General features: G+C 27.7%; 1 protein-coding gene across 8 annotated transcripts in view; it reads left to right on the top strand.

Annotated features, from left to right (window-relative positions):
- The window catches only part of LOC134707973 (transient receptor potential cation channel subfamily V member 5-like), a 29558-nt gene extending 25403 nt beyond the window's left edge, over positions 1 to 4155 (top strand). For all 8 annotated transcript variants that reach the window (XM_063568168.1, XM_063568164.1, XM_063568165.1 and 5 more), the window contains one exon: positions 457 to 4155. In XM_063568168.1, coding sequence (XP_063424238.1) covers positions 457 to 618 — 162 coding nt within the window. In that variant the 3' untranslated portion in view covers positions 619 to 4155. The remainder of the gene's footprint in view (positions 1 to 456) is intronic.
- Positions 4156 to 14201: the final 10046 nt, after the last annotated feature.

The following is a 14201-nucleotide window of genomic DNA, read 5'->3' as shown; positions in this document are numbered from 1 at the left end:
AAACTAGTATACTTTTTTGACATAAAATGTCATTTAATGTACAAAACACTTGGAATTGACATCGTTCAGTGTGAGGAATTTTTCAATATTTTGCCTTTTGGGTTAAAAAATTATGATTTGGGGTCAAAGAGCAAAATTTTGAGAAATTGACCTAGATAATGCTGAAAATTTGAATATTTTATGAAGAAAAAATTATCAAAACATGAACAAAACTGTGGAACTGGTGTAAGTGAATGAAATAAATACACAAATAACTACAAACAAGTTTTTATTGACATTTATTATGCAGATCTTCCACTTGAGTAATATTAGCCAGGGAAGCCATCGTCTCAGGGTAAATTCTGTCTGGGCAGCAATTGGTGAAAGGGTTAAACCCTCCCTTTTCAATATCGACAATTGGAAATAAAAAAAATTGTTCGTTGAATCATTCATATAAAGAAAGTATTTGTTTTACAGGAAAAAGAGAGAGAAGACTTGAAGGTTGCTAGAGAAGAACAGAGGATTAAACAGAAACAGAAAATAATGGCAGAAAGGAAGAAATTAATTCTGAAAAAGACAACAAATTTGGCAAGTATCATAAGCTCCACTGCTGTCAGGGAAGGCAGAATTAATGTATAACACGGCGTCTTGTCTTCTGTAATCCTGAACTTAATCACTTGTTATCCTTAATGTAATCTTGAACTTAATGAAATCACTTGCTGTTCTTAATATTCAAAAAAGGAAATTACCACATATGTTTTTGCAAAAAAACGAAGCAAATCCTGCAGTTTATGCAATTTGTTGTGCTTAATTTTGTTTTTAAATAATGTTATCTATGAAGCTTGACAAATACATTCCAAATATTTTTCATTTCAGTAATGTTATGATGTATACCGTAATTTTTTGAAAAGACAATTTTGAAAGAATTTTTTTCAACGAATGATATTATATAATTGGAAAAAATTTAAGACGATTTTCTTATATATAGACATTGATATAGGTTTTATTTTATATTTTATTAGAAGAATTATGTAAAAAAATAATTTAAGACTATTATATATTTTTTGAGATAATATTTTTAGATAATTTTGATCAGATTAATCTTTGGTCTTTCAAAGAATCTAGATTTAGAATGAGAATTTATTATTTTTAATTTTCTGTCAGACTTTTTGACATGTACTGAAATATGATTATTTATTAAAAACAACCAACCCACACACTTGACATTGCTTCACTTATAGCTCACTGTGCAAAATATTGTTATTTTTCACATAACAAAGTAACTAATATCAAGATATAATAGTAATTCACAGCATCTGTGTTTGTAAAAAAATCACAATTTGTGGTTAACCCTAGTTATTTTATAGTAGAGACTAGTATGTTTTCATTAAATCCTGTTTCTGTTTTAAAATTTTAAAATTTAATAAATTTAAATTTATGAAAAAAGATAACAGGATAGGTGATATTTTTTACTGAACATTCAATCAAAGATAACAGGTTTACCATTCAAGTGAAAATATATAACTCAGAATATTTTATGTTCAGTAAGACAAAATGTAATTATATACATGTATAAGCATTTACTGATTTTACTTCCTATTTAAAAAGCACTAGGTGTAGATTTAGAGTAAAAATGATATTAATGAAAATCTCCAAATTATGTTTTATAGTGATATATATACATGTATAAGCACTTAAAATTTATTTGGTAAAAGTTTACAAAATTTATTATTATACAAAATGTACTTATCTAAATTCATATGTTACATGAATTGTTATTTCAATCATGGAAGTTTGTACAAAATTACAGTATACTGATTCAGAGGATATAATTGGGTGTACCATTTGGTGCATTTCAAAATTTATTTACCTTTGTAGAGAATAGATAACATTAAAATTAAACAATTTTTACATATTTTTGCAATACTTTTCCATGAAAAAAATATATCATGTCAATAAATAAACTGTACTGGCTTAATTCCCTTGTAGACTTTGCAGCCTACTTAGAGTTTTCTAGAATTGAGAAAAAAAGATGCAATGTTTTTTTAATTTGCACTATTGATATGATTTAAAGTTAAGAGAAAAATAATTATATATTTTATATCTAAGTCATTCCCATTGTATATTTCTGTGATAAATGATTTACTGCTGATTAATATTTTTAGCATTATTCCGTCCGAATGATCGGTATAATTTATGATATATACATATTTTTAAACATAATATTAAAGATAAACTTGACTGCTGATTATTATGTTTGAAACGTACATTTATAAATGGATATTTGTTATGTTATATTTTATATTGATGTGTACTATCAAATTTTTACATTCCTGATTATTTACATGTTAATATTCAACAAACTATAAATGTGCATTTTTTGTGCAAAAATGTTTTTTTTATTGTATTAAACTAGTTTCACAACTAATTTCCACATGTGTCTATTAATTGTTCCTTAACAATTGTTTTGTATCATTTTAAATTCACAATGCACTTAGATATATGAATAAAGGTGACTGTTTATTGTCTTTATTCCTATACAGATGTATCATTTAAAGTTTTTCCTTGCAGAAAATTTCAAAATGTAAAAAAAATGATTCTAGAAAGAGGTACATGTACAATGTATTTTAACACTTGCTACATATTGAAATCAAAAATAGTCATCCATAACTCTGCATCATCTGAGATTTATTGATAAGTTTGATTTTAGTAATTATCAATGGTTTTAAAATTACTATTTATATTTTTGAAAATATGAGTAAAAATATTTTTTAAGGGAGTTCGCTTCTCAGTTTCAAAATAGTTAACTTTTCAAAACACTAGTTTATATTGATAAGGGAATAATAATGGAATTAAAATAGGAAAAAATATATATAGGTCAATGTGCTTGTTTTTCAGATAATAGCCATCAAAATTTTGGCGGGGAAATATTCTCGACTTTTCATACTTTATCGTTGACAAGGTTAAGTTCTAAAAAACTATTAAAAAATAATTAAAATTTTATAAGACTTTTACAGAAGGCTTATCATTATACATGTAAAAGATTTATAAAAAGAAAAATGGGGGTCAGTGGGCAATTATTTTTTAACATTCATATGGATAAAACCAGAGGATTCTGAAAATCTGACAGAAATCCCATTACATGACAAGCGAACTTCCTTAAATTAATTTTCTTAATTCACAAGTAGAGGTTAATGCTTTTTTAACTATGAGGAGTCAAACTTTGTTGATTCCAAATCTGATTTAACTTTTCAATCTTTCATTCTATACATTTTTGAATCATTCAACACATGGATAATTGACAAAATAAACATCAAATGTAAATTGCTTTTAGTCATGTTAGTCATGTAAACATAACTTATCTAATGTAAAATACTTATTTTATTGGACTTTAGTTAGTTGATCCACTTTTGCTAAAAAATAATGTAATATTTATTTATTTTTATTGTAGGCTAGTCTTTTGAAAATGGGTAAAAAATAACCTGATTTATATGTATTTAATGTATGCATTTAATATTTGTCATGTGAATCTGTGCTGTTATCAATGTGACTAATTGTCTACAGGTTTTATGAATAAAATAATTCATTTTTATTGTGTTAATGTAAACCTATTAAAATTCATGACATACCGGTAATTTGAATGTTTAGTATAAAAAACATTGCAGGAAGTTCTAATTTTAATGTATGTAATGTTGTTGACCCTTTTGATTTTGATTTGAATTATTAAGCCTGAAAACCTAGATTCTTCTGCATTCTTTGCAATTGGTAATATCTTGGAAATAGAGATCAAGGTCATGATCTAAATTATGACCTTCGCCTCTTATCACATCTCCTCTGAAACTATAAGAGATAGATATAAAACTGGTACAAAAACTTTGTGTTAATGAAATACAAATTTGTTCCATTATGTTTGAAGCAAACTAAGTTCTTTTAAACTTCTGACAAAGGACCTAGAAACCATGTATTTTTGGAATAGAAATAAAGTAACCCAACATTCTAGTATCATTAATCTGTTAGACATGAAGTTACAAATTATCTCCCTCATGTCAAGAAAAAGGACATAGAAAACATGAATTTTTGGAAGTATTGAAAAGTAAGCTGATAGTTGACATTTAAAGTTACTTTTTTCTAATACTAGAGAAGCTCTTTATTAATTTTGTCCTTATTTCATAATAAGTTTTTACTACACACTATATATTTTTGAAATTGTCATAACAATGGAGATTTTGAGATGGAAAGACCTTTAATTGATCAGAGATTTAACTGTTTTTTTCAGTTTCACATTTGAAGTGGTATTTGATAAACACATCTGCACAAACTATGAAATTGTTTCACATTATGCAGACATTGTCAGAAATATCAGATCATGCACTAGAAAGTTAAAAAAAACCTGGCATACTAAGGTTTTCTCATGTTTTATAATGAGTATTATTTAAGGATGCGGTTGACATAAGAGAAAAAAATAGCAAAAATATTTCAGCCTTCAAATTTGTTTAATTATTGTGTGAAAAAAAGGCTCACAATCCTTTGATATTTCTCAACAATGTATGTATACTGTTTTTATCCTGCAGTTTAACATGGATTTTTTTCGAATTTAATTACAATTTTTTTATTCTTTTTTACATTGCTTAAACCCACACTTCAAAGAGATGAAAATCAATTGACTTTAAACAGTAATTATAACAATCATTCACTCAAAATAGTAGGTTACCAGGTACTTATATCTGTATGTCATACAGAACAAATTTATTTGATACTTTTTTTTGTGTGTAAAATGATCAATTCACCATTGTGATTCCCAGCCGAAATATTAATGCTATTTTCATGACATTGTTGACCAAGATAACATTTACATCAATTATTCATTTAAGGTGGTACCTAACATTACAGGGAGATAACTCTGTAAAATCAGTTAACGTTTTAATTATGTTGTGTTGTTAAGGGAATATTAAGCTTCTCAATGATCAAATTAAGTGTTTGTCAAACTGCTATATAACCAGTGTAATTTTTCTGATAAAACGGTTGGTTCAAACTTTTTAATTTTTTTAATTTTTTTTGTCAAAGGGTCAAAGTAAATACTTTGTCAAAATTTTAAGAAAATTAAACGAGCCAAATTAATTTTAGTTAAAGTGTTGGGTACCACCTTAATTGATTTATTTTATATTATATAAATAATTACTTGTATCCAATTTTTGATTATAACATATATTTTTAAATAGAAAATTTAAACAAAGCTTTCTTGCTTAAAATACTGCTGAATTTACATGACAAAATGTGCCTTTACATTTTCATTTTATTTTACCTCTGTGAGCACCTAATCACTGCATATCAACCACCACAACAAACAATTCATTGTATTCCATTATTATTAAGCATTAGTTTTCTACCAGTGTAAAAACTTTTTTTTATTTTTAATAGATTATTTTATAGATTTATTATTTTAGCCAATTTGACCAGCCATTGTTACCAGTCATATTTTGTTTTACAATAAATGTTGATAGTTATATTGTTTTGTTTTATATCTACCACAATAAGTTTGTTTTCACTCAGTAAAATTATCATGAATAGGGCAATAGTAGGGTTAGTTTGTAGTTTTTTCTGTATGAACCAAACATTTCACTATTGATCAAGTGTTAGAAAATTAACTTTAACATTTTTAAAATAGGTTATGAGTGTGGTATGGTCTTAGATTTAAAAAAAGGTTTATGTATTTGGTGATGTCTTAGAATATAAGATGGTTTATGTATTTGGTGGTGCCTTAGAATATAAGATGGTTTATGTATTTGGTGGTGTCTTAGAAATTAAGATGGTTTATGAATTTGGTGATGTCTAAGAATATAAGATGGTTTATGTATTTGGTGGTGTCTTAGAATATAAGATGGTTTATGTATTTGGTGGTGTCTTAGAATATAAGATGGTTTATGTATTTGGTGATGTCTTAAAACTTAAGATGGTTTATGTATTTGGTGGTGTCTTAGAATATAAGATGGTTTATGTATTTGGTGAAGTCTTAGAATATAAGATGGTTAATGTATTTGGTGGTGTCTTAGATTTAAAAAAGGTTTATGTATTTGTTGGTGTCTTAGATTTAAAAAAGGTTTATGTATTTGGTGGTGTCTTAGATTTAAAAAAAGGTTTATGTATTTAGTGATGTCTTAGAATATAGGATGGTTTTTGTATTTGGTGGTGTCTTAGATTTAAAAAAGGTTTATGTATTTGGTGGTGTCTTAGATTTAAAAAAGGTTTATGTATTTGGTGGTGTCTTAGTTTTAAAAAAGGTTTATGCATTTAGTGATGTCTTAGAATATAAGATGGTTTATGTATTTGGTGATGTCTTAGAATATAAGATGGTTTATGTATTTGGTGGTGTCTTATATTTAAAAAGGTTTATGTGTTTGGTGGTGTCTTAGAATATAAGATGGTTTATGTATTTGGTGGTGTCTTAGATTTAAAAAAAGGTTTATGTATTTGGTGGTGTCTTAGAATATAAGATGGTTTATGTATATGGTGGTGTCTTAGATTTAAAAAGGTTTATGTATTTGGTGTTGTTTAGAATATAAGATGGTTTATGTATTTGGTGGTGTCTTAGAATATAAGATGGTTTATGTATATGGTGGTGTCTTAGATTTAAAAACGTTTATGTGTTTGGTGGTGTCTTAGATTTAAAAAAGGTTTATGTATTTGGTGGTGTCTTAGAATATAAGATGGTTTATGTATATGGTGGTGTCTTAGATTTAAAAAAGGTTTATGTATTTGGTGGTGTTTAGAATATAAGATGGTTATTGTATTTGGTGGTGTCTTAGATTTAAAAAAAGGTTTATGTGTTTGGTGGTGTCTGAGAATATAAGATGGTTTATGTATATGGTGGTGTCTTAGATTTAAAAAAGGTTGATGTATTTGGTGGTGTCTTAGTTTTAAAAAAGGTTTATGCATTTGGTGATGTCTTAGAATATAAGATGGTTTATGTATTTGGTGATGTCTTAGAATATAGGATGGTTTATGTATTTGGTGATGTCTTAGAATGTAAGATGGTTTATGTATTTGGTGGTGTCTTATATTTAAAAAGGTTTATGTGTTTAGTGGTGTCTTAGAATATAAGATGGTTTATGTATTTGGTGGTGTCTTAGATTTAAAAAGGTTTATGTATATGGTGATGTCTTAGAATATAAGATGGTTTATGTATTTGGTGGTGTCTTAGAATAAAAGATGGTTTATGAATTTGGTGGTGTCTTAGAATATAAGATGGTTTATGTATTTGGTGGTGTCTTAGAATAAAAAAGGTTTATGTATTTGGTGGTGTCTTAGATTTAAAAAAGGTTTATGCATTTGGTGATGTCTTAGAATATGAGATGGTTTATGTATTTGGTGGTGTCTTAGATTTAAAAATGGTTTATGTATTTGGTGATGTCTTAGAATATAAGATGGTTTATGTATTTGGTGGTGTCTTAGAATATAAGATGGTTTATGTATATGGGGATGTCTTAGAATATAAGATGGTTTATGTATTTGTTGGTGTCTTAGATTTAAAAAAGGTTTCTGTATTTGGTGGTGTCTTAGATTTAAAAAAAGGTTTATGTATTTAGTGATGTCTTAGAATATAAGATGGTTTTTGTATTTGGTGGTGTCTTAGAATATAAGATGGTTTATGTATTTGGTGATGTCTTAGAATATAAGATGGTTTATGTATTTGGTGGTGTCTTATATTTAAAAAGGTTTATGTGTTTGGTGGTGTCTTAGAATATAAGATGGTTTATGTATTTGGTGGTGTCTTAGATTTAAAAAAAGGTTTATGTATTTGGTGGTGTCTTAGAATATAAGATGGTTTATGTATATGGTGGTGTCTTAGATTTAAAAAGGTTTATGTATTTGGTGGTGTTTAGAATATATGATGGTTTATGTATTTGGTGGTGTCTTAGAATATAAGATGGTTTATGTATATGGTGATGTCTTAGATTTAAAAAAGGTTTATGTATTTGGTGGTGTCTTAAAATATAAGATGGTTTATATATATGGTGGTGTTTTAGATTTAAAAAAGGTTTATGTATTTGGTGGTGTTTAGAATATAAGATGGTTTATGTATTTGGTGGTGTCTTAGATTTAAAAAAAGGTTTATGTGTTTGGTGGTGTCTGAGAATATAAGATGGTTTATGTATATGGTGGTGTCTTAGATTTAAAAAAAGGTTTATGTGTTTGGTGGTGTCTTAGAATATAAGATGGTTTATGTATTTGGTGGTGTCTTATATTTAAAAAGGTTTATGTGTTTGGTGGTGTCTTAGAATATAAGATGGTTTATGTATTTGGTGGTGTCTTAGATTTAAAAAAAGGTTTATGTATTTGGTGGTGTCTTAGAATATAAGATGGTTTATGTATTTGTTGGTGTCTTAGATTTAAAAAAGGTTTATGTATTTGGTGGTGTCTTAGATTTAAAAAAAGGTTTATGTATTTAGTGATGTCTTAGAATATAAGATGGTTTTTGTATTTGGTGGTGTCTTAGATTTAAAAAAGGTTTATGTATTTGGTGGTGTCTTAGATTTAAAATAGGTTTATGTATATGGTGGTGTCTTAGATTAAAAAAAGGTTTATGTGTTTGGTGGTGTCTTAGAATATAAGATGGTTTATGTATTTGGTGGTGTCTTAGATTTAAAAAAGGTTTATGTATTTGGTGGTGTCTTAGTTTTAAAAAAGGTTTATGCATTTAGTGATGTCTTAGAATATAAGATGGTTTATGTATTTGGTGATGTCTTAGAATATAAGATGGTTTATGTATTTGGTGGTGTCTTATATTTAAAAAGGTTTATGTGTTTGGTGGTGTCTTAGAATATAAGATGGTTTATGTATTTGGTGGTGTCTTAGATTTAAAAAAAGGTTTATGTATTTGGTGGTGTCTTAGAATATAAGATGGTTTATGTATATGGTGGTGTCTTAGATTTAAAAAGGTTTATGTATTTGGTGTTGTTTAGAATATAAGATGGTTTATGTATTTGGTGGTGTCTTAGAATATAAGATGGTTTATGTATATGGTGGTGTCTTAGATTTAAAAACGTTTATGTGTTTGGTGGTGTCTTAGATTTAAAAAAAGTTTATGTATTTGGTGGTGTCTTAGAATATAAGATGGTTTATGTATATGGTGGTGTCTTAGATTTAAAAAAGGTTTATGTATTTGGTGGTGTTTAGAATATAAGATGGTTATTGTATTTGGTGGTGTCTTAGATTTAAAAAAAGGTTTATGTGTTTGGTGGTGTCTGAGAATATAAGATGGTTTATGTATATGGTGGTGTCTTAGATTTAAAAAAGGTTGATGTATTTGGTGGTGTCTTAGATTTAAAAAAGGTTTATGTATTTGGTGGTGTCTTAGTTTTAAAAAAGGTTTATGCATTTGGTGATGTCTTAGAATATAAGATGGTTTATGTATTTGGTGATGTCTTAGAATATAGGATGGTTTATGTATTTGGTGATGTCTTAGAATGTAAGATGGTTTATGTATTTGGTGGTGTCTTATATTTAAAAAGGTTTATGTGTTTAGTGGTGTCTTAGAATATAAGATGGTTTATGTATTTGGTGGTGTCTTAGATTTAAAAAGGTTTATGTATATGGTGATGTCTTAGAATATAAGATGGTTTATGTATTTGGTGGTGTCTTAGAATAAAAGATGGTTTATGAATTTGGTGGTGTCTTAGAATATAAGATGGTTTATGTATTTGGTGGTGTCTTAGAATAAAAAAGGTTTATGTATTTGGTGGTGTCTTAGATTTAAAAAAGGTTTATGCATTTGGTGATGTCTTAGAATATGAGATGGTTTATGTATTTGGTGGTGTCTTAGATTTAAAAAAGGTTTATGTATTTGGTGATGTCTTAGAATATAAGATGGTTTATGTATTTGGTGGTGTCTTAGAATATAAGATGGTTTATGTATATGGGGATGTCTTAGAATATAAGATGGTTTATGTATTTGTTGGTGTCTTAGATTTAAAAAAGGTTTCTGTATTTGGTGGTGTCTTAGATTTAAAAAAAGGTTTATGTATTTAGTGATGTCTTAGAATATAAGATGGTTTTTGTATTTGGTGGTGTCTTAGAATATAAGATGGTTTATGTATTTGGTGATGTCTTAGAATATAAGATGGTTTATGTATTTGGTGGTGTCTTATATTTAAAAAGGTTTATGTGTTTGGTGGTGTCTTAGAATTTAAGATGGTTTATGTATTTGGTGGTGTCTTAGATTTAAAAAAAGGTTTATGTATTTGGTGGTGTCTTAGAATATAAGATGGTTTATGTATATGGTGGTGTCTTAGATTTAAAAAGGTTTATGTATTTGGTGGTGTTTAGAATATATGATGGTTTATGTATTTGGTGGTGTCTTAGAATATAAGATGGTTTATGTATATGGTGATGTCTTAGATTTAAAAAAGGTTTATGTATTTGGTGGGGTCTTAAAATATAAGATGGTTTATATATATGGTGGTGTTTTAGATTTAAAAAAGGTTTATGTATTTGGTGGTGTTTAGAATATAAGATGGTTTATGTATTTGGTGGTGTCTTAGATTTCAAAAAAGGTTTATGTGTTTGGTGGTGTCTGAGAATATAAGATGGTTTATGTATATGGTGGTGTCTTAGATTTAAAAAAAAGGTTTGTGTGTTTGGTGGTGTCTTAGAATATAAGATGGTTTATGTATTTGGTGGTGTCTTATATTTAAAAAGGTTTATGTGTTTGGTGGTGTCTTAGAATATAAGATGGTTTATGTATTTGGTGGTGTCTTAGATTTAAAAAAAGGTTTATGTATTTGGTGGTGTCTTAGAATATAAGATGGTTTATGTATTTGTTGGTGTCTTAGATTTAAAAAAGGTTTATGTATTTGGTGGTGTCTTAGATTTAAAAAAAGGTTTATGTATTTAGTGATGTCTTAGAATATAGGATGGTTTTTGTATTTGGTGGTGTCTTAGATTTAAAAAAGGTTTATGTATTTGGTGGTGTCTTAGATTTAAAATAGGTTTATGTATATGGTGGTGTCTTAGATTAAAAAAAGGTTTATGTGTTTGGTGGTGTCTTAGAATATAAGATGGTTTATGTATTTGGTGGTGTCTTAGATTTAAAAAAGGTTTATGTATTTGGTGGTGTCTTAGTTTTAAAAAAGGTTTATGCATTTAGTGATGTCTTAGAATATAAGATGGTTTATGTATTTGGTGATGTCTTAGAATATAAGATGGTTTATGTATTTGGTGGTGTCTTATATTTAAAAAGGTTTATGTGTTTGGTGGTGTCTTAGAATATAAGATGGTTTATGTATTTGGTGGTGTCTTAGATTTAAAAAAAGGTTTATGTATTTGGTGGTGTCTTAGAATATAAGATGGTTTATGTATATGGTGGTGTCTTAGATTTAAAAAGGTTTATGTATTTGGTGTTGTTTAGAATATAAGATGGTTTATGTATTTGGTGGTGTCTTAGAATATAAGATGGTTTATGTATATGGTGGTGTCTTAGATTTAAAAAGGTTTATGTGTTTGGTGGTGTCTTAGATTTAAAAAAGGTTTATGTATTTGGTGGTGTCTTATAATATAAGATGGTTTATGTATATGGTGGTGTCTTAGATTTAAAAAAGGTTTATGTATTTGGTGGTGTTTAGAATATAAGATGGTTATTGTATTTGGTGGTGTCTTAGATTTAAAAAAAGGTTTATGTGTTTGGTGGTGTCTGAGAATATAAGATGGTTTATGTATATGGTGGTGTCTTAGATTTAAAAAAGGTTGATGTATTTGGTGGTGTCTTAGATTTAAAAAAGGTTTATGTATTTGGTGGTGTCTTAGTTTTAAAAAAGGTTTATGCATTTGGTGATGTCTTAGAATATAAGATGGTTTATGTATTTGGTGATGTCTTAGAATATAGGATGGTTTATGTATTTGGTGATGTCTTAGAATGTAAGATGGTTTATGTATTTGGTGGTGTCTTATATTTAAAAAGGTTTATGTGTTTAGTGGTGTCTTAGAATATAAGATGGTTTATGTATTTGGTGGTGTCTTAGATTTAAAAAGGTTTATGTATATGGTGATGTCTTAGAATATAAGATGGTTTATGTATTTGGTGGTGTCTTAGAATAAAAGATGGTTTATGAATTAGGTGGTGTCTTAGAATATAAGATGGTTTATGTATTTGGTGGTGTCTTAGAATAAAAAAGGTTTATGTATTTGGTGGTGTCTTAGATTTAAAAAAGGTTTATGCATTTGGTGATGTCTTAGAATATGAGATGGTTTATGTATTTGGTGGTGTCTTAGATTTAAAAAAGGTTTATGTATTTGGTGATGTCTAAGAATATAAGATGGTTTATGTATTTGGTGGTGTCTTAGAATATAAGATGGTTTATGTATATGGGGATGTCTTAGAATATAAGATGGTTTATGTATTTGTTGGTGTCTTAGATTTAAAAAAGGTTTATGTATTTGGTGGTGTCTTAGATTTAAAAAAAGGTTTATGTATTTAGTGATGTCTTAGAATATAAGATGGTTTTTGTATTTGGTGGTGTCTTAGAATATAAGATGGTTTATGTATTTGGTGATGTCTTAGAATATAAGATGGTTTATGTATTTGGTGGTGTCTTATATTTAAAAAGGTTTATGTGTTTGGTGGTGTCTTAGAATATAAGATGGTTTATGTATTTGGTGGTGTCTTAGATTTAAAAAAAGGTTTATGTATTTGGTGGTGTCTTAGAATATAAGATGGTTTATGTATATGGTGGTGTCTTAGATTTAAAAAGGTTTATGTATTTGGTGGTGTTTAGAATATAAGATGGTTTATGTATTTGGTGGTGTCTTAGAATATAAGATGGTTTATGTATATGGTTATGTCTTAGATTTAAAAAAGGTTTATGTATTTGGTGGTGTCTTAAAATATAAGATGGTTTATGTATATGGTGGTGTCTTAGATTTAAAAAAGGTTTATGTATTTGGTGGTGTTTAGAATATAAGATGGTTTATGTATTTGGTGGTGTCTTAGATTTAAAAAAAGGTTTATGTGTTTGGTGGTGTCTGAGAATATAAGATGGTTTATGTATATGGTGGTGTCTTAGATTTAAAAAAAGGTTTATGTGTTTGGTGGTGTCTTAGAATATAAGATGGTTTATGTATTTGGTGGTGTCTTATATTTAAAAAGGTTTATGTGTTTGGTGGTGTCTTAGATTTAAAAAAGGTTTATGCATTTGGTGATGTCTTAGAATATGAGATGGTTTATGTATTTGGTGGTGTCTTATATTTAAAAAAGGTTTATGTATTTGGTGATGTCTAAGAATATAAGATGGTTTATGTATTTGGTGGTGTCTTAGAATATAAGATGGTTTATGTATATGGGGATGTCTTAGAATATAAGATGGTTTATGTATTTGTTGGTGTCTTAGATTTAAAAAAGGTTTCTGTATTTGGTGGTGTCTTAGATTTAAAAAAAGGTTTATGTATTTAGTGATGTCTTAGAATATAAGATGGTTTTTGTATTTGGTGGTGTCTTAGAATATAAGATGGTTTATGTATTTGGTGATGTCTTAGAATATAAGATGGTTTATGTATTTGGTGGTGTCTTATATTTAAAAAGGTTTATGTGTTTGGTGGTGTCTTAGAATATAAGATGGTTTATGTATATGGTGGTGTCTTAGATTTAAAAAGGTTTATGTATTTGGTGGTGTTTAGAATATAAGATGGTTTATGTATTTGGTGGTGTCTTAGAATATAAGATGGTTTATGTATATGGTTATGTCTTAGATTTAAAAAAAGGTTTATGTATTTGGTGGTGTCTTAAAATATAAGATGGTTTATGTATATGGTGGTGTCTTAGATTTAAAAAAGGTTTATGTATTTGGTGGTGTTTAGAATATAAGATGGTTTATGTATTTGGTGGTGTCTTAGATTTAAAAAGGTTTATGTATATGGTGATGTCTTAGAATATAAGATGGTTTATGTATTTGGTGGTGTCTTAGAATAAAAGATGGTTTATGAATTTGGTGGTGTCTTAGAATATAAGATGGTTTATGTATTTGGTGGTGTCTTAGAATAAAAAAGGTTTATGTATTTGGTGGTGTCTTAGATTTAAAAAAGGTTTATGCATTTGGTGATGTCTTAGAATATGAGATGGTTTATGTATTTGGTGGTGTCTTAGATTTAAAAAAGGTTTATGTATTTGGTGATGTCTAAGAATATAAGATGGTTTATGTATTTGGTGGTGTCTTAGAATATAAGATGGTTTATGT

Source organism: Mytilus trossulus, chromosome 2 (assembly GCF_036588685.1).
Source record: "Mytilus trossulus isolate FHL-02 chromosome 2, PNRI_Mtr1.1.1.hap1, whole genome shotgun sequence".
Lineage (NCBI taxonomy): Eukaryota > Metazoa > Mollusca > Bivalvia > Mytilida > Mytilidae > Mytilus > Mytilus trossulus.
Note: the sequence above shows the minus strand (reverse complement) of the source record. Positions and strands in the feature narration are given on the sequence as shown.